The sequence below is a fragment of the Equus quagga genome, chromosome 3, assembly GCF_021613505.1.
Source record: "Equus quagga isolate Etosha38 chromosome 3, UCLA_HA_Equagga_1.0, whole genome shotgun sequence".
Lineage (NCBI taxonomy): Eukaryota > Metazoa > Chordata > Mammalia > Perissodactyla > Equidae > Equus > Equus quagga.
Genome location: NC_060269.1, coordinates 116046693 through 116066901, shown reverse-complemented (window position 1 = coordinate 116066901; position 20209 = coordinate 116046693). Strand labels below are relative to the sequence as shown.

General features: G+C 45.7%; 1 protein-coding gene across 1 annotated transcript in view; it reads left to right on the top strand.

Annotated features, from left to right (window-relative positions):
* The first annotated feature begins 699 nt into the window (after positions 1 to 699).
* The window catches only part of LOC124236836 (DCN1-like protein 4), a 68811-nt gene continuing 49301 nt past the window's right edge, over positions 700 to 20209 (top strand). The window contains exons 1-2 of the mRNA XM_046655775.1: positions 700 to 786; positions 853 to 1063. Of these exons, the coding sequence (XP_046511731.1) occupies positions 700 to 786; positions 853 to 1063 (298 nt within the window). The remainder of the gene's footprint in view (positions 787 to 852; positions 1064 to 20209) is intronic.

Below are 20209 nucleotides of genomic sequence, written 5' to 3'. Positions count from 1 at the left end.
TCAGCATCAATGACTTAGGTTCTCTTAGCTTACGCTTCGTTGTCGACAACTTCTAGGGCTGGTGACCCGACCCCTAGGCTTGCCGACGTGTCAGTCTGAGCCCCAATCTCAGAGCATGGCACTGGGTTTCCTGTATGCAGTCTGAGGCGTACAGATGTTTGTATGACGGACAATGCCTGCAGCATTCGAAGCCTTTAGAACAGCCCATTTCTGATGAAGGGACAAGAAGTGTGTTGATTCTGAAAAAGTGCATTTCGAAATCAGGGAGAGGATGGACTGTTGTACAAAAAACGGGAATTTGTTCTTCACCAGAGGATTTGCTGGAAATGAAGACGCAGCAATTCTTTATCCAGTTTCCAGCTGGAGGAAACAGCTAGCAAGAGAAGTCCCAGTCCAAGTTCGGCGCCGACTGGGCTCCTGCAGAAAGCCGCTGTGAGCGGGCGAGACAAGTGGGAAACCCGGACGCGCCGCCACGGGCTGACTCCCCTACTCCGTGCAGCGGGATCCAAGCTGCCCCAACGGCGCTTCCTCTTCTCGGTTCTTCAGGGAACACTTCGCGTGCTTTGTTTCAGACGCCGACCCATCTTTCTCGGTTGGTTTGCAGCTCCACCAATCCTGCCCGCGACGGGGCGGGGCTTGAGGGTCAAGGTGGGCCAATTCCCCAGCCTCGCCTCTACACGCGCTTTCGGACCCCCGAGGATGAGTGACAGCAGCCGGGTCCAACCAGCTACTCGAGAGCGTGGCCTCCGCCAGGGGCGTTACGGGGACGAGGGGCCGGGACCAATCGCATTAGACCTCAGGGGGCGGGGCCCCTTTGCCAGCTCCAGACCGGCGCTCTCCGCACTCCTTTAGTCAAATGAGAGTCGCGGAGGGGCGGTCCCTCAACCGAGGTTCAGCCAATGGAGGAGGCGAGGTGGGCGGGCCGGGGGTGCCTGGCGGCGAGTCCTCAGCTCCCAGCCGAGGTGCGGCGAGCCGGTGGGGGGACCGCGAGGCGAGCGCGGGAGCCTGGGCGGCGAGCGGGGTGTGAGCTGCCCGAAAATGCACTCGGATGCCGCCGCTGTCAGTGAGTAACAGAGAGCGAGCGGGCCGGGGCCGGGCGGCTGCCAACACTCTCCACTGGGCTCCCGCAGTCCCCGCCCCGCGCCTCCTGTCCCAAAACGCGCCGGGAGCCCCTGCCCGGGAGCCACCCCTTCCCCTCCCGGGGCCGGGGCGGGCGGTGACGCTGCGGGCGGCGCGGGGCGGGGGCGGGCCGTGGGGGAGGGGGCCGGCCTGCCGGGGGAGGGCGGAGGTGAGGGGGGTGGGGACTGGCTCCATTTCAGTGTTGGGGGCAGGGGAGGCGGGACGTGCGATGAAGGGCCGGGACCGGAGTGTCTGGGGTGAATGGAGGTGGAGGCGGCGGCGGGCGGCTGGCTAGCGGGCAGGGCCGGGGGGGGCGGTGGCACCGGCACGGAGGAGAGAAGCAGGGAGCGAGCGAGCGGGGCGCAGGGGTGAGGATTTCCTAGGGGCTGAGTGGTGCGGGCGGCTCGGTGAGAAAGGCGGGTGAGTGCGAGGGGAGCGCGGGGGCGGGGACAATGGGAAGAAGGGCTGGATGGCGGGGGTGGGGGGAACAATGAGGTGGGGGAATGGGGGCAGCGGCCGAGCGGGGCAGGAGGGCAGGCAAGGAGATGAGGGCTGATGTAACGGGAGAGCGAGATGGTGGGAGGGATTGGGGTGTGATGGGATAGTTGGGGAGTCCGGCGGGCGGGAGGGGCTTGGGCAGGGTGGTGGGGTAACTGGGAGCGGTGAGAGGGGGCAGACGTCGGGGTAATAGGATGGAGCAGGTGTTGGGAAGATAGGGTAATTGGGAGTAAGAGGAGAGGGAGGAGGGGAGGGTTTGGGGTGACAGGATGGGGGCAGGGGTAGAGGAGGTGCGGTGCGGGTGAAGAGCTAGTTGGAGGAAGGGGAGGTTGGGAGGGGCTGGGGCAGAGGGAGAACTGTCATGTCCAGATTCGGTCAGCGCGGGGCTGGCGGGGAAGGTGTCAGACTATGTGTTTCTGGGAGGTGTGGCCCCCTCCCCGATCAAGGCAGGGTCCCTGGAGCGGGGAGCCCTGAGCTTCGGGATGCGGGGAGAGGAGTGGGCGGGGCTGAGCTGGAGAGGGGGAGGTGCCCCGAGGTTGGCGCTGGCCGCGGTTCCCCCCGAGCGGCGGGAAGCGAGGTTAGCACTGGCGCGGGCTCTGGCTGCGGGGCTGGGAGGCGGGGCAGGAGCGCGGGTTGCCGCGGCGGGAGCCGGAGGGGTCGGGCCCTGGAGGCCAGGTCGGGGGCTTTGCGCAGGGGAGGTGTCGGGGTCCCTGGCGGTCCGTGGGTTTGGCAGTCTGTGACGCAGTTGTCTAATTTCTGGTCGTCAGGTGTGGAGGCTGGTGCCTCGGGACCCGCTTCCCTGCAGGGAACACCGGGCGGGAGCCCCAGCGCAGCGCCTGGTGGGGCACGACTTCTCCCAGGCGTGCAGGAAGGGTGCTTTAGGGGTATCCTTTAGGGTCTGGCTCCAGTCGCCGGGTGTGAAGGGGAAAGGTAGTCCCGCGGATTTCTGGGACTTGTAGTCCGGGCCGCGGTTGGGTTGGGTGCACGTGGGTAACTGTGGAAACGAGTCCCAGAATGCAGCGCGGCGCTCGGAGCCTCCCTGCTCTGCTGCCTCGTGCTTTATTCCCGGCAGACTGGAGCGCGCTCTCGGGAGGCGCTCCTGTACCTTGGGATCGGAGAGGTTTAGTAGACCACCTTGTGTCAACGGGAGGGGGAGAACCAAGCCAAGTGCAGTCCTTTCACACTAGAGTTCTTGAACCCCTAATTGATTATTTCCCCCTGCATTTGGTGGCCTTATTTGTAGGGTAAATGCTTAGTCTTGAACCATCTAGCACATAGTTTGTGGGAAAAACATTCAAGATGTCCACAATCTAAAGCAGCATTTAGAATAGTGTATTTATTGTGGCATCTAGTGTATGTAAACCCTAGGTTAAAAGGTTCGGTTTTATAGAAATCAGGGAACGCAGTGGAGACACATGTAACCCTTGTGAAGGTAATATAAATTATGTTTGTATTTCTTGGACTGTTTGGATTGCCCAAGAGTAAGGGGACTTTTTGAAGAAAGATGGTCTTGAAATGAATTGAGTGATGGAGACAGCTTAATGACTTTTAGGTGGAAATGGTTTCATTCACCAAGCCAGTATGAAGATGTGAAGATGAGTAAAGGTGATATATGATGTCCCGTTTTCAAAGAAGCATGCAAAGCAAATGAGACTAGAGGAGCGTAAACTCAGTGGAGGACCTTTAGAGGTTTTCGTGTGTTTTTGTATTTTGTTTTTAGCTGCGGCCTATAGTTTTTTCTCTCTGCCTCTTTAATGTTAGAGACGGTCCTCTCGGTCTGTAGAGTCCCCAGTGTGACATCCTTTGCTGGTTCCCTTTACCATTTGTATGTGATGACTCCCAAATCTGTAAGGTAGAGGGCCATAAGACTAGCTCAGAGATGACAGATTATTTTTCTGTGATGTGTAAGGGATTATGAAACTATAGATAGCATAGTCATTAGAAGAATATTATAATGATCCTAATGGTAAAAATTTTACCAGAAAGCCCTAAGATTTGGAAACCTTGTGGTATGGTTACAAGTATACTGAATTTGCTTACCTGATTGAATGATGATTCTCTTCTTAATAGCTGAGAAATTGAGCAATGTGTGTTTTTTTCGGGAAATGATCAGTCTTCTATTTTACTTAAGCTTGTGGTGAAATATCCAGGAAACCCTTTGTGATATGTAAATATGTGCTATGAACATGTTTTTTTAAAATGTGCCTTTAATCCTGGAATTTGCTCTTGTGAAGGGTAGTGTATGAGGTTGAAAAAAAGAGTTGTAATCATCTTTAGGCTGCTGTTTTTAAGGAAAGTATTAGGCTAGTCATTTCTTTCCCTTTTTCTTTTTTCTGTTACATCCCCAAAGGACTCTTTACACATACACAGCCCCCACCCCCAGCTTCCCAAACCCTAGTTTTCTATATATCATCACCTTACACTTTCTGCTCTGGTATTTAGGTTCCTCTTTGATTTTTGGCCTCTGGGGAAGTCCTTTATTTTCTTGTGAACTTAGCTATGCATTGAAACAGATGTTTCTTACACTTTACCTAGAATTTTTTGACTCTTATATTGGGAAGGATTTTTAGGTTATCTTGGCTATAACATTGTCAGAAAAGAAAGTCTCCCTCATTTTCTCCACCTTAGAGGACTTCTGTACATTTGCTCTTTTCTTCTATTCATGCCTCCAAGAGTGACTCTTCTAACACTTGATCACATTTTTGCAAATGTTATTTATTATATCCTTTCCTGTTGTCATCATTACCTGCTCCCAGCAGCTCTTATTAGCTTATTGCTTTCTTCCTGACTACTAATACATGTTTGCATTATTTTCATCTCAGTAATAATAGTCTTGTTAACTCAGCACTGTAAAAATCAACCTGTCAGAAGCTGACCTCATGATGACCTCTGTTGTATCAGGATGCCTCTGAAAAGTAAAAATACTCAACAAATGGCTTAAGTAATAGAGCTTATGATTGTCTAGTAATAAGAAATCTAGAGATAGATGGTTCCAAGGTTGATTCAGTGTCTTAATGATGTCTTTTAAGAATCCAGACTCTTTGCATCCCTTTCTTTCTCTATTCTTAGTATTTTGGCTCATCAAAAGCCTCAGGCTCATTGCCTCCTGTTTGCAATATGGTTGCTGCAGCACCAGACATCATGCCTGTGTAAGAAGGGCAGGGAAGAATGTTTCCTTACAACTCCCCCTTAACAGAGAGGAGTCTTTTCCACAAGGTCACCTTGGACACTTCCCCTTCTCTCTCATTGGGTAGAACTGATCTCATGCTAGTACTAGTTGTGAGGGAGGCTGAGAAAGTGAAAGTCTGACATTTTTTAGCTTCTCTTGTGGAATGTGGCCTTTACTAGGGTGGAAGAAGGGTAAGGAGAATGAATGCTCTGGGCTGGCAGCCTACAGGTTATCTCTCTGAAGCAGCTACTTTGTTCAGCTGTCTCTGGCCTGGTCTCAATCTTTTTATCTGTTGATTTATTTTCTGCTTCATTCTAAAATAATTGGAGGTGACTACATATAGATAAAATCCTTTCAAGAGAAGCAAAATAAACTATGGATTTATAGGCTGCACATAAGTGCTTGCCATATGTTAGAAATAGGCCATATATTTGGTTCTGAGCTTCCTAGGAGCCAAAACAAAGAGGAAAACAAGACCAATTAATTTTATTCATTTGGTTAATGAAACTGCAGTTCATTTAGTAACCCAAGCTGGAAGCCTAGACATTTCTCATGCTCTCCTTCTCTGGTGGGGAGTGAGAGTCCATCTCTTCCCAGGCCTATCCTCTCTTTCCCATACCTGTTGCCATTGCCCTAGGTCTGATCCATTCTTTCTTACATTCTAATCACCAGTAATCCTTTTACCAGGCTCAGCCTCCTGTAACTTGATCTTCTCTGTCACCAGTTGAATTATCTTTGTCCTTATGATTTCCCTACCCAGAAACCTCCAGGACTCCCAGTTGCTTACTGAAATGCAGACTCCTCAGAACCAGGGGTTGAACCACCTTCTGTAATGTGAGCTCAGTCTCCTTCCTGTGGACTGCGCCTCCTCGCCCATCGCCTTCACTGCAGCTTCCGTGGAACTTTTCTTTATTGAGTTCCCATTCCCTCTCGAGTGGACCCTCTCTCCCACCATTGAATCTCCAAAGCACTGTTCACTTCTCGTCTCAGTTTTATCTTACGTAGCGATACGTGCTTGTTTACTTATTTATCCCCTCCCCAATTTTGGATTGTTACCCCCTTGACATCTGGCACTGTGCCTTACTTAGTATCCACTTCATGGTCTGGCATGATGCCTTGCTTAGGTCCTCAAGTATATATTGAATTGGACTTAAATGGTCAACTCTTGAATATTTAGTGAATTATCTGGAAAATTTCAATTCTTCCTCCTTCTATCCAGCATGCTTTTCTGAGTTGTCTTTCATTATTTTGTCTAGATTTTTCTTCAGCAAATGCAAACTTTCCCTTATTCATTTTCTGCTTTTTTTGACAAAGTCAGCTATATGCAAACCAATCTAAATAATATTTCTTTTTAAATACATGCAGATACCAGTTTTGAAAAATGTGTATGGCATGGAGAAATTCTCAAGGAGAGAGTAAAATGCTGGCGATGTGCTGTGGGACCAGGAGTCTGTGTGAAAGTGCATGTGTCCGTTTCAGATCTGGAGTGTAACAGTCCTATGTGGAGAAGGCTTGACAGCTCTGACCTTGAGGGGCCTGGAGTATTTCTGTTTCTCTCCTCTTTTTGTTTTATGACTAGATTCTGGTCCTAAGGGTTTATTTCTTAATATTAACAATACATTGAGATCGCTGAAAAGCGTTCTTTATTTAGAAAGTAAGCTCTGTTAGTTGGAGGTGAATTTTCTGAGAATCTGACATTAACGCTGATGTCTTTTTGTAGTTGGTCAGCATGAATTAGTGTTGCTAGCTTTTCACAGCTTGTTCTTTCTTATTCTGATATTCGGTTTAAAAGAAGTACCTCTTGAGAATTCTTGTAAGCAGAACATACATTTAAAAATATGTTTTAAGTACAAAAGGTCTTGGAGTATGTTTTAAATAGAATCATGTACTTTAACAATCATCGCAGGACTGTTTCAGATGTAAGCATCTTTTTTCCATAGTGTCCAGTATTCTAGCAGACCGGGTATCTGCTGCTTCAGATTTGAATTCTTTTTCTTTTAAATGGAAAATGCTGTTGAGTTATTTTCAATCTAGGAAGGTAGGCTTGTAGTTTTTGAAATTAATTAATATACTGAGTAAAACACTAAGTTAGATGAAAAAGACCTGCACCCTCGCCAAACAGCATTACCTCTGGGTATGATTCTTTTTAGTTCCATCTTTGAGGATTTTTTCCTGTGAATATTTTTTTGGGAAAACCTTTTGTTCCTTGCTGGCCTGTATCAGTGGTATTCACAGAGGTGTGTCATCCATTCATGTCTGCGGTTGGTGCCATCAGTCTTCAGGGCCCTGGCTCTTCCTCTCGTTGGGGAATTGCTGCCTTAGTGGGCAGAGCTGCGCAGACACACCCACCTCAGAGTGTGAATCTGAAGCTGGGGGCCAGTGATGGGAAGAAGCCGAAAGTGCCTAGAGGCCGTTTGGAGGGGATGAACAGTAGTGGCAGCTGTTTCTAGAGGCTGTGGAGGCTGCCACACTCCCAAGGGCCAGGCTGGTTCTGGCTGTGTCTGTGCATTGTACCCTGCTGTGTGCCCTTAGGCATTGTTTTGGTGATGTAGCCAATACATTTGTTTCTCTGGATTTCTTAAGAGATTCTATGCATTTTCCAATAGCCCTTTTAAAAAAAATCGCTATTCTGGGCCAGCCCTGGTAGCCTAGTAAATAAGTTGGGCATGTTCCGCTTTGGCAGCCCAGGTTTGGTTCCTGGGCGCAGACTACACCACTTGTCTCTCTGTGGCCATGCTGTGGCAGTGGCTCACATACAAAAAGAGGAAGATTGGCAACAGATGTTAGCTCGGGGCAAATCTTCCTCAGCAAAAAGCAAAAAAAAAAAAAAAAGTCACTATTCTGTTTAAATTAGCTAGTTGGTCTCTGATGCTTGCAGTTAAGAATTCTGACAGATTCGATATCCAGACCCATCACTGGTCAATGGGTGGCAGAGGCCCTTGTGGAGAAGAGCAGTGATCTGCCGTTGCACCCTGGCTGGACTCTGTTCAGAGTCCAAGTGTCCTGTGTCCTGGCCAGAGATGGACCAAAGAGCTGAAGGAGCGCACAGGTCATGTCAGTTGTGGGAGCTCCCTTTGCTGGTGGTCAGGCAGGACTCTGAGCCACCCCGCTGGATCTCACATGGGGCTCTTTACTGCTGTCTTTTCCTAATTACCTGTTTGTCCCCAAAAGAAAAAAAATCGAGAGCCGTGACGTTCAGGAGCTAGTGCTTGACTTCTTGTGTATCTTTTTGGATCTTACTTGAGGATATTAGCTATGGAAATAATATTTGTAGCTTTTTTTTGGTGGAATATTTGTTCAGCCAAAGTTCGTATCTGATAGTCCTAATTGCTTTTTAGTCAATTTTATTGAATATAATTTACATACTATAAAATTGTTCCTATTTTAAGCGTACAGTTTGATGAATTTTGATAAATATCAAACTGGTGTAACCACTACTAAAATTAAGATATAGAACATTTTTGTTACTCCAAAAAGTTCCCCTGTGCCCCCTCACTGTGCTTCTCTACCTCCCACCGTAGTTTTTGGCTTTTAATGTGTATCTTCTTTGGTTTCCTCCATGTTAGTTGATGATTTGTTGGTTTGCTGTTCATGGAGATAGTACAGTGTAAAAGGTATGATCAATCTCTCTCTCTCTCACCGAACTATTAAATCCAAAGAAAAGCTATCAGTGCTGTATAAATTATAAATCTGATAATTAGTACTTTACCACGGGGAACTGTCTAGAGTTAGATTTGTTCTCTTGAAAGGTTTTCCCCTGGATGGCTTTTCTTGCTTCTCTGTGGTCCAAAGACATACAATGCTGGGATTTGCTCCGTGGATGTGGTGATGTCTCTTATTTGTTATCTGGGACAGGTCGGGAGGCAGGAAACCATAGCAGTGAAGTGTGGTCAAAATATCTAGAGTCAAAATATCTGGGTTCAGATCCTTGCTCTGCCGTCTGTTAGCTGTGTGACCATGGATAAGTTACTCCACTTCTGTGTGTGCTTCAGAGTCCTCATGTAGAAGAACCTCCTGCAGGGTGTGAGTTGTTCAGGCAACAGTATTTATTAAGCACCTGCTGTATACCAGTCCCTGTTCCTCATCTTTTGTGAAGTTTTCATTCTAGTATGGGGGAGGAAGCAAATAGTAAACAGGTGAATCATGTGGAATGTCAGGTGCTGATAAGTTCTGTAGAGAAAAATAAAGCAGGGAAGGGGGAGAGGGAGTGGGAGCAGAGGATGTTGTAATTTTATGGCCTGATGAGCGGTGCCACGTCCGTGCCCAGGATCCGAACCAGCAAAACCCTGGCCCCGAAAGGGAGCGTGGGGACTTAACCACTGGGCCCCGGGCCAGCCTCGGGTGTTGTAATTTTAAACAGCATAGTCAGGGAAGGCCTCACTAAGAAGGTTTTACGCTAAGACCTGAGGGAGGTGAGGAGGCAGTCAATGCAGAGGGAACACAAATGCAGAGGCTCCGAGGGGGAGCAGGCCTGTATGTGAGGAACAGCAAAGACGCTGGTGTGCCTGGAGTGGAGGTGGGGGTTGCGCAGAGAGAAAGAAGTAGGCAAGAGCAGAAGTGATCCTGAGGATTAAATGAGATAGAACACATAAAGTGTTTAGGGAAGTGTTTGCCACTTTTCTGTTTTGTTGCTAATGATTACTGTGTAATGACAGTCTCCTCATTAGGCTTTAAAAGGAGACCCTCGAGTGGAAAAGAGGTTATAAGAAAGAAAACAACCAAGTGAGGCTTTCCCTCACTCAGCCATTCAGCAAACATTTGAGGTTTTTCTTGTTGCCAGGCACTGCTGTAACAAACATGACTCAGTGGGGGGCCTTGTGTTTAAGGACTTCCTTCCAGCAGCTTTAGTGGTGGAGGCCCACAAGTAACGGATGTCCAGGCGTGCTTTGGGAACAAATGGGGAGTCATCAAAATTAGACTTCAGGGAGGGGTTAGCAATTCCCATGTGGGTTCAGCTTTTGAAATTTTATTATGTGAAGAAGAGGGTCTGAGTGTGCTTGAGGGGTGCTTTCCAGGCAGAGGGACCAGCCTGGGTGAGAAGACAGGGCTGTGGCCGTAGAATGGCAGTTTGGGAGGCCAGAGGGGAGGGGGAGGGGCAGCCACATGGGGAAGGGCTGAAGAGAGGCACCAGGGAGAGGCACCGTGAGTGGGAAGAAATGAGAAGGAAAGAGAGAAGTCTGAGAAAGTGGGGTGCAGGGAGAGAGGAGGGGCTGACACACAAACAGTGATTATTCTGGGACTGCTCCAACTGCTTTGCCTGCAGTAACTCATTTACTCCTCACAATCGCCCTCTGAAGTAGGTTATAGCTACTGTTATCATCCCCATTTTACAGATAAGGAAGCTGAGGTGCAGAAAGGTTAACTAACCTTCTCAAGGTCACACAGCTTGTGAGTGATGAATTGAGATTCTAAGTCCAGGGTCTAAGTGCCCCGCCATTGCCCGTGAAATAATCTTCAGCATTTTATTTATGCTTTTCATTTAATCCTTTTGGTAACCCTGCAGGTATATTGGAATTGCATATGTTGTCACTGGCCTATGAATGATGATGCGAGTGCCAGTTGATAGGATTATCTGCATTTTGCTTTTGGTTCCTTTCTTCTTGGAATTGGTCCCAGGGGATCGGGATCTAGGATGACTCTCTCCTTTCCCACCCCTCTTCTTACCCTCATTTCTGCCATCTTACAATGACAGTGGGCATTTAGAGACAGATTCCAACTGGGCAACTGATGGTGGCAAAGAAAAGTATTTCCATACTTTTTCTTAACTCACTAGTGACATAGTCATTTTTAGTCTTCTTAGATTTATTTTAAATAGACATGTATATTAAATGCTTTTTTTTTTCTCCCTAAAGCCCAAGTACATAGTGGTATATCCTACATGTACGTCATTCTAGCTCTTCTATGTGGGTTGCCACCACAGCATGGCCTGATGAGCTGTGTGTAGGTCTGCACCCAGGATCTGAACCAGGGAACCCTGGCCGCTGAAGCAGAGCACGTGAACTTAACCACTCGGCCATGAGGTGGCCCCTTAAATGCTTTTTAAACACACATTTTTAATATTATTTTTTAAGTATAGGAGAGCTCAAACAACTTTGCAGAAAAACCAGAAAACATAAAACTTGCCTTTTAGTTGAGCTCCTAATGTAGTTTTTATGTAACATCTTTGAAATTGTTTTCTTGTCTTTTTCTGTAGTTGAGGGTGAGTCTTTTTCCCCTTTCTGCAGATGCCATTCCCACGGACCAAAATTAGATCAAGGATTATTTGTTCTTAATTAAACAGGAAGCTGAGGATAGTTGTACGTTCAAGTCCAGGCAACTGGCTACTGGAGTCAGTTTTAAAGACCTGACACCTTGTCATCCCTTCTGCTGTCTTTACTTTTTGATCTTCCCGGTTCAGTCTGTCCTAGTGTCTTCTTCGTTCTGATGATAATAGGCATTAGAATAATGATCCCTTATTGGTGCATCGTTGGGGCCAACTCTGTGCTCGGCGCTTAGCATCCCCATTTTACTTAATCCTCACAGTAGCCTTGTGAAAAGGGGCCTGCTACTTGGCTGTGCAGATGAGGACACTGAGGCTGGGTGAGGGTGGGTAACGGGCAGGGCCACTCAGCTGGGACGCCACAGAGCTGGGACTCTGACCCAGGGCTTTCTGATGCCAGAGCTGCACTCTTTAACCCAAATCTGGGCTCTTGTAACATTAGTGAGATTAAAGGATGATTTTACTCTGAACTGCCGAGTGGATCTGTGTTCTTCAGTGGGTAGGGTGGGGTGAAGGGAATGAATCTAGGGCCCTTTGTACCTTGTCACAGTTGGAGTGCAGCCTGCCCCGGTGTCCTGAAGTGGCTGACTCCTTTGAGATGGCACCCGCAGCCCCAGCAGTGCGGTGGATGATGGGTGCTAGGTGGCACGCCGGCTCTCTTGGGTTTCTCCTCCCAGCCTCTTTTATGCGTCCTGTGCGAGTTAGGAGGAAAAAGCCAGCAGCCATATGCTTGGATGGCTTTAACTTTGGATCTCGTGCTCGGTGAACGGTGAAAACGCTGAGTCACCTGCAGTGACCTGCTTCCCACCCCTTATCAGTTTTCCCTTTTCTGCCTCACCTTTTTGGCTTTTGTGCCTTGTAAATAGCAAGTATTTACAGATGGGGAGAATGATGTTAACACCTTCCTTCCTCCCTGCTACTTTGTTTCTTTTCATTTTTGCCTGGCTTCTCTGCCTTGAAAAGCCTGGCTCTGGGTCTTTTTCTCACGTGCTGATGGAGTACTGGTGAGTGCGTCGGATTCCTGTCTGCTCTGTGCTGAGGTTCTTCCAGGAGAGGCTTGGGGGCACAGGATGGGCATTGAGTCAGGGTGGGAATGGGACTCCCCTGTCTGGTTGCACATTAGGAGCATCTGGGCTGCTTGAGAAAAGCTCGACTACCCCCATTTTCATTTGATTGATCTGGATTGGTGCCCTGGCACTGGCATTTTTTCAGGCTCCTCAGGTGACTCTGATGTGCAGCCACTGGATTAGTTTTAAATAGGTTAATTTGTGAGCTGGGTTCAGTTAGGCTGTTGGGGAAGAGGGCTCAAAAGACGCAGCAGCTCTTCTATGGGCCCTGCGCTCAGCGAATAGCACAGACTGTTCCTGCTCACCGCGTCACGTCCTAGCCAGCGCTCAGGTTGTGCTTACTCGGGCGAGGCACTGTTCTAAGCACGTTGCAGCATCAACTCATTTAATCCTCACAGTATCCTTATGAGACAAGCACTGTTGTTACTCATTTTATAGAGAAAGAGATTCCTGCTTCTGACAGTGAGGGGCATGTAGTATGTATGAAGCTGACCTACAATCCTAGCTTTTGGTTTCTCCTAGTTTTGTGGTGTAGAAAACTCATTTCAAACATTTGTGTTTTAATAATTTGGCCTTAAATGTGAATATATTTGTTTTTACAGATGAGAAATATACCTGTGCTATCTCATAAGTAAATGACTGTCAACTGGTATGCATAGGTGTAAACTGGTATTGTAGATCATTTAAAGCACTGCTGCTTTTTTTTGGTGAGGAAGATTGGCTCTGAGCTAACACCTGTAGCCAGTCTTTTTGCTTGAGGAAGGTTGTTGCTGAGCTAGTATCTGTGCCAATCTTCCTCTGTTTTGTATGTGTGATGCCACCACAGCATGGCTTGACGAGCGGTATGTAGGTCCATGCCCGGGATCTGTCCTGGTGAACCCCGGGCTGCCAAAGTGGAGTGCGTGAATTTAATGACTACACCACTGGGCCAGCCCGTAAAACACTACTTTTTATGATGTCAAAAAAAGTTCACTTCACTTTATGGTAGATTTTATATTTCAAGTCATTTTGAGATAGAATTCATTTTTAATCACTTTTTTATTTAAAATTGCATTTCCTACTTTTCTTTTAAAATCACATGTACTGTGTATGTTTGAGCTCATATGTAGATCTATACTGACTTGTGGTCCGACCTGCTCTTTACACTCTGGCTACTGTAACCTTCCAGGATACTCAGCACATCTAGTATCAGCATTTTACACGTGCTCAAGTCTCATCATCATGAACCCTAAACTGGACATTCCCTCAACCCCAGGTGCACTTCTAGTCCCCCCATTCCAGTCAGACTTCTCGGACAAGTTGCTTTAGCTTGACTCAGCCTGTTCCCTCATCTCCTGCTGTATCCTTAGCTCGCTTCATTCTGACCTCAGTCCTGGCATCTCAGTCTTCGCCAAGGTTACGGAGTAACCTCCAGGATGCTAAATCTAGTGAGGACTTTTGAAGCATTCTGTCCCACGTTCGCCGGTCCCTGTCGTGTGTTAGGCTTGTGCTCTTCTAGGTGTTAGGATACGGTGGTGAACAAAGCAAAAGACGGTCCCTGTCCTCCTGGAGCTTGGGCTCTAGGAAGAGTGACAAAGGACAAAGATGTAAATATATAAAATACAATGTCAGCATCACAAAAGACCTCATGTTGTATGATTCCGTTGCTATAAAATGCCTAGAATAGGCAAATCTGTAGAGACAGAAAGTGGGTTAGTGGTTGCCTAGTGCTAAAGAGGCGAGGGGAGAAGTGGGGAGGTACACCTAATGGGGTGATAAAAATACTTTAAGATTAGGCTCTGGTGATGGTTGCACAGCTCTGTGACTTTACTAAAAACCGTTGAATTGTGCACTTTAAATGGGTGTATTGTATGGTATGTGAATTATATCTCAAGAAAGCTGTTAAAGAATGTCAGAAAGTGACGAGTACTATGCAAAAGTCTAAACTGTGTGGGGATGGAGGTGCTGCTTTGGATAGGGAAGTCGGAAGAGACCTCTGACGAGGTGACATTTGAGTAGATATTTCAGTGGAGTCAACTGTCAGGCCTTGGGAACATCAGAGGTCATCAAGGCAGAAGGTATATTAAATGCAGAAGCCCTGAGGTAGGAATTCACTTGAGTATTCAAGGAAGAGTGTGGCTGGAATGGAGTGAGCAAGGATAATGGAATGAGATGACTTAGGTCAGATCATGTAGGGCCTTGTAAGGACTTGCTGAAGACTCAGATGTTTTTCTTTTATGCTGCAGTAACAAATCCAGAATCTGAGTGATTTGAAATCAAAAGTTGTGACATGCCCTCTGCAGGTTGGCAAGGGTCTCTGCTTGACGTCATTGACACGCTCACCCTCAGTCTATCTGAAACCCGTAGGAAAGAGGCCTCCTGTTTCTAGAAGGAAGGAGACAAGGCAAACCTAAAAAATGGCTCTCAACTACAGTACACTGTTGGCTTTAACAACAACACGTTTTTCTTTTTCCGTGTCACTGAATAAAGTTGGTGTTTCAGGATGGGCCGTGTAAGCCGTGGCTTAGAGAACCCCAAGTGTTCCATGCTGAATCCCACTGGAGAGGCCAGCCCTGCTCCACTGGATCCTGTTCTTGTTCTCTCCCAGAAGCATTTACGATGAACGCTGATATTGATAACCTTTAGTTTTGTCCAATTTTCTTTCACCCTTTTGGCACTAACGTGGTCATTATTCTGTACCACCCTGCCAAGAGCCTTCACTGGTTTAGTTTATCATTCTCATTGTCATCAAAAAGTGTTTATGAAGTGCATGTCTGTGCATAGTGCTGCATTAAAACTTTTGTACCTGAGAGCATTGTTCACTGACTGGCCAACTGGGGTTCAGCTAATAATGAAATACTTTTATGACTCTTTAGTGAACAGAAGAAAGAAGTGTGCTTGCAATAGACATTGTGTTATTGATGGTATCTGTTCTGCACATCTTTTTTCTTTAAAAAAATTGGTAAATTGTTTTAGATTTAGCTAGTTTTATTAACTTAAAAAAATATTACTCTTAAGTTTGTGTGCTTGATTATTAACAGCTTTGGGTGGGAAATGCTGTTTTTTCCCTTTATGGAACAGGAAGATAGATCAGTTTTTGCTCTGATCAGAAATAAGCTACAATGGAGGATGGACTTTGGATTGGGAACGAGAAGATGTGACTTGTTCCCAGCTTGGCCCCAGCTAGCTGTCTGGTCCTGCTTGAGCTAATAAAACGAGGAGAATTGGACGAAAGGACCTGAAATGTTGAACTCCACTCTCTCATCTCCGGAAGGCAATCTTCGTGGTTTTTCCTTATAGCATAAGCACATATATTTTATATAGAAGTTAGTTCTAAAGTCCATATGTAAGGTGAAAATCACCTATATTAAAAATAGCACTGGAGGGGCCGGCCCGGTGGGGCAGTGGTTAGTTCACACGTTCTGCTTCTTGGCGGCCTGGGATTTGCCGGTTTGGATCCTGGGTGTGGACTTGGCACTGCTTGGCAAAAGCCATGCTGTGGTAGGCATCCCAGGTATAAAGTAGGGGAAGATGGGCATGGATGTTAGCTCAGGGCCAGTCTTCCTCAGCAAAAAGAGGAGGATTGGCAGTAGTTAGCTCAGGGCTAATCTTCCTCAAAAAAAGCACTGGAAATACGTTCAGGAGGTGCCCGTTGGAGATGGTCTTGCATAAAACCAGCACAGGCAACTCTTCCTCCCATAGTTGGAACCGATCTCTGGCTCTGGAGCTGAGCACCAGTTGAAGCAGCTGGTATGCATTTGGGGACCCTGTTTTATGAAAAATACGTCTTTAAATACTAGACTTACACAGTGTTGTGTGAGATACACAAAATGTGATTGGCACATGGAAGCTGAGACGGACCGAGTGACTGTGGGATTCATGTTGCCCGCCTCCTGCTCATTGAGTAGAAGGGAAGGCAGTCCAGGACGTTTGAAATTTCTTTTCTTCTCTCTCTCTCTCTTTTTTTTTTTTGCCGAGTGAGTGAAGTTGAATTTGTGTGAGTTAAAAGTGAGTATTCTACGATCCTGCTGTACTAGGATTTCTCCTCTCTGCTTTTATTGCCACAGTCTAACTTAAGGCCCTAATCACTTCCCAGTTGAGTCACTTCCAGTAATCTTCATGAAGGGCCCCTCTAAATCCAGGCCACCCATTGTCTACGCCACACATTTGCCATAGAGGGATCTTTCTAAAAAACTGATGTACACACTTCCGTGGCCCCCAGAGTCACAGCAGTGCTTCTTGAACCTCTCCCAGCACTCTGCTGTGGCCGAGGGTGAGTGTGTTAGCTACTCTCAGGGTCCTGGAGCATAGTTGGGTGTGGTGAGCTTTCTTTAAAGTCTTGTACTATAACCATGTTTTTGTTTTTATGTAAAATTGTTGTAGGTGAATTACCATTGAGTAAAATTGGTGCTGCCTGAATTTGCCCTGTCTGTTTGTTGCATTTGCATGCCCTTGGGTGGCTCAACTGGAAATACAAGTCCTTAGGAGATTAAATCTCAACTCTTAAACAGGGTTCACAGATCCTTCATTTTCTGACCTTTGCCTTCTGTTTGCGTCTCCTCTTTTATCATGCTGCTTCTCACATTTGAAGATCTAATGGTGTGGATGCACTTGAAAAGCCTGAGTATGTCAAATTTAAGACTTGTGTCTTTGTACTTGCATTCATTCATTCATTGTGGTGTTTACTGAGCACCTAATATGTGCCAGGCGTTGTTCCAGGTACTAGGGATATAGCAGTGGACAAGACCAAGTCCTGGCCTTCGTGAAACTTACATTCTAATGGGAGAGGAAGATGACAAACAAATAAATAAAGAAAGGTAAAAGAAAAAGAAAGGTAAAGCAGGTGATAAAAAGTGAAGAGGAAGTTTTTGTTTGTTAGCGAGGTTCTATAAGAAGGTGATATTGTCATGACAACCTGATGAAGTGTGAGAACAAGCCATGTTACCATGTTATTATTGGAAGGAAGAGGGCTCAACACAAAGACAACAGCATGTGCAAAGGCCCTGAGGTAGGAGTGTGCTTGGAGTGTTCACAGAACAGCAGGAAGTTCAGTGTGACTTACAAGAGTGAGTGAGGGGAAAATGAGTTGGAGATAAGATTGGATAGATGGGTAGAGGCAGAAGAGTGCAGGACCCTGAGTCTATAAGGACTTTTCTTTTGCCTTGAATGCCTTCCCCTTTCATCACTTTTGGGTGAGGTTGGAATTAATTTTAATTTGTTCACGTGCTTTCTAGTTTGCTTCTCTGTTTACTAAATAATTCTCTTCCTCATTGATTTGAAAGGTCATTTTATCATATATTAGTTGTATGTGTGTTTAGACGTACATATATTCATGCATGCATACATATGTTTATCAGCTCTCTTCTATTGATTTGTCTTCTTGTACACATACCATACTGTTAAAATTCCTGTACCTTTATCTCAGGCATTGGTGGACTATAGCCCAGGGACCAAATCTGTCCCACCACCTAGTTTTCATAAATAAAGTTTTATTGGAACAAAGCTATGCTCAGTTGTTTCCGTATTACTATGGCTGCTTTTGAGTTACAATGGCAAAGTAGTTAGAACAGAGATGGGATGGCCCACAAAGCCTAAAATATTTACGATCTGGCCCTGTGCAGAGTTTACCAACCTCTGCTTGATGCTGTGTATTGATATCTGATAGGGCACGTTCTTCCTCATTCTTCTTTTTCAACAATTTCTTGGCAAGTCTGGCATGTTTGTTCTTTCGCATGAACTTTAGAATCAATCTGCCAAGCTTGCTCGACTCCCTTCCTTTTCCCCACCTCTTTTTTTGGAGGGTGGGGGATCTTGGAGGCAGAGAGAATAGGAATTTGATTGCATTTAATTTGTAGTTCGTAAAGGGAGAAGCCATCTCTTTACGATACTAGGTGTTTCCGTTCCAGGAATATACTGTCTCTACATTTCTGTCTTTCAGTAAACTTTTATTGTTTCTTCATTGTGTGTTGTGTGTTTGAGTTTATTCCTGTAAGTATTATTGCTTTTTGTTGCTATTGTAATTGAGATCACCTCCCAGCTGTGTTTAACAAGTGACTATTTATGGTATAAAGGAAAGGTTTGATTTTTATGTATTTCAATAGTTCTGACCCTTTTACACAGGAAACTGTTTAGGACGGTTGATTTTTTAAGTTTGATTCTTTTGGTTGACAGACATTGTCTGAACTTACGATAATTTGTTCCTTTCCTAATGTGTGTGTCTCCGTCTATACGGTGGGATTCTGTGCCCAGGGTAATTTAGGGGAGTGGACGTGGACCCTCTCGGTGGCATTCCTTTTCTTTCTTTTATGTTATGTAGGTCACTGCAAATGGTAGTTACAAGAAAAAAACCCCAAATCAGAAAAATTTATGCCCAGTCCACATTTGTTGCTAGTTTTAAGAATACTTGGAAGATAATTTAGGCGAGCTGTTTATCGAGCAGGCTGTGCCTTTTTGCAGAGCCATTCGTGGCCTTTAATACAGGATATAGGGTTTGCATGTCATACTGAACACGCACACCCTTGTGACATGCACGGGTTTATTGCTTTTCTGTGGAGAGCCATTTGATCATAGAATGAAGTTGACTTAACCTAGCATTTATCCACTGGAATTGAAACGTGAGCAGAAGGAGACTTCTATGAATAACTTAGTGCTTTCCTAAATACATTCTCTGTAAAGCATTGGATCTTTACCCTTAATATCCATTCCTTAAGGATGTGAAATCTGTTGTAGATTTCAAGGTCTGTTACTTGCCCTGAGCACTGAACAGATGAACCATAAATTCAATAGATGTTAACCTTTGTGGATTTATCTTTTAAGGCCATTTTTGTCTTTTCTCCCTGAATTTGTGTCTCTGCCTTAGATTCTTATTGAAACTAAAGATAAATTACTCGTGTTGCTTGTTCCTTTTGTTTTTCCTTTTTTCTTTTTGGTGAAGTGATGATGGGGTGGTGATGGTAGTAGACATTGGGTATGGAAACGGAGAACTGCTGATGTATGTGATTTGTGAAATGTACTGTGTTACTCTCATTGCCTGTAAAGTGAAGCTTCATATTTAGAACCTGGTCCTAAATGCTCCTGTGTATTGTCTCCACCGTGTTGTGATCCGTTTCAACCATCATTATGAACATCACCTGGTGGTGTATGAATGTGCAGTCTGTAGAGATGTATCAGGTGGCATGCCTCCATCAGAGAGGGAGCTCCAACTTGGGGATTTTTGATGTGGGGCTTGACTTGGACTTCCAGAAGTTAGAGACCATTTAGATAGCTGTGGGGTATGGAAAATACTATAAGTGAATATAGTGGTAATTGATTTCTTTTATTGAGCGCTTATTATGGTCCAGGCATTGTAATGGATGTCTGCCACATCTAGGCATTGTAGTCTCCCTTTACAGATGAGGACATGAAGATTTAGGTGAAGTAACCGTTAGACCTGAGATTCAAACCAGCTGTCAGACTCCGGAGTCGGGTTGTAAAGCACAGCGGTATTTTGGCAGGAACTGTGTATGTGTGGAAGGATTTTGCGGTTTTAATTCATTTAGATTTTCTTATGTGAATTTTGACGATTGAGTTGACATCGAGGTGGTGAAAAAAGCATAGCATGTCGGGGTTTAGAGACCTCATTGCTTGAATGATCTTTGGCAAGCCACTTTCTTCTCTCCCATGTGGCCTCGGTGAAAAGAGAATCTAGATCCTTAAGTTTTCTCAGTTTTGTTTTTGTTTTTGGCGGGGCTCAGGAGTTTAATTTTTATTTCGAGATCATAATGGATTTCAATTGAGAGTGCAAAGACAGGGGTTATGGCTTGGTAGGAGACGCATGGAAGGGCCGATGTCTGTGGGAGCTCCCCGTTGCCTCTTGCAGGTCAGGAGAGGATGGCGCTTCTGGCTTTAGAGACCTCATCCATGTTTATTAAATACAAACATGAGTAAATAAATACACACATACATACAGTCACACACCCCAAATGCTTTTTAAGCCTTTTCCATGCAGTTGCACTAATTAAGATGAAAAATAGGGTTTTGTGCCACATTCTCATCATTTACCTTAAATGTGGCTAAACCATTCAGATGCCAAACAGTTAACACTTATCTGTATTCAAGGCCCATTTGGAGCCTGAGACC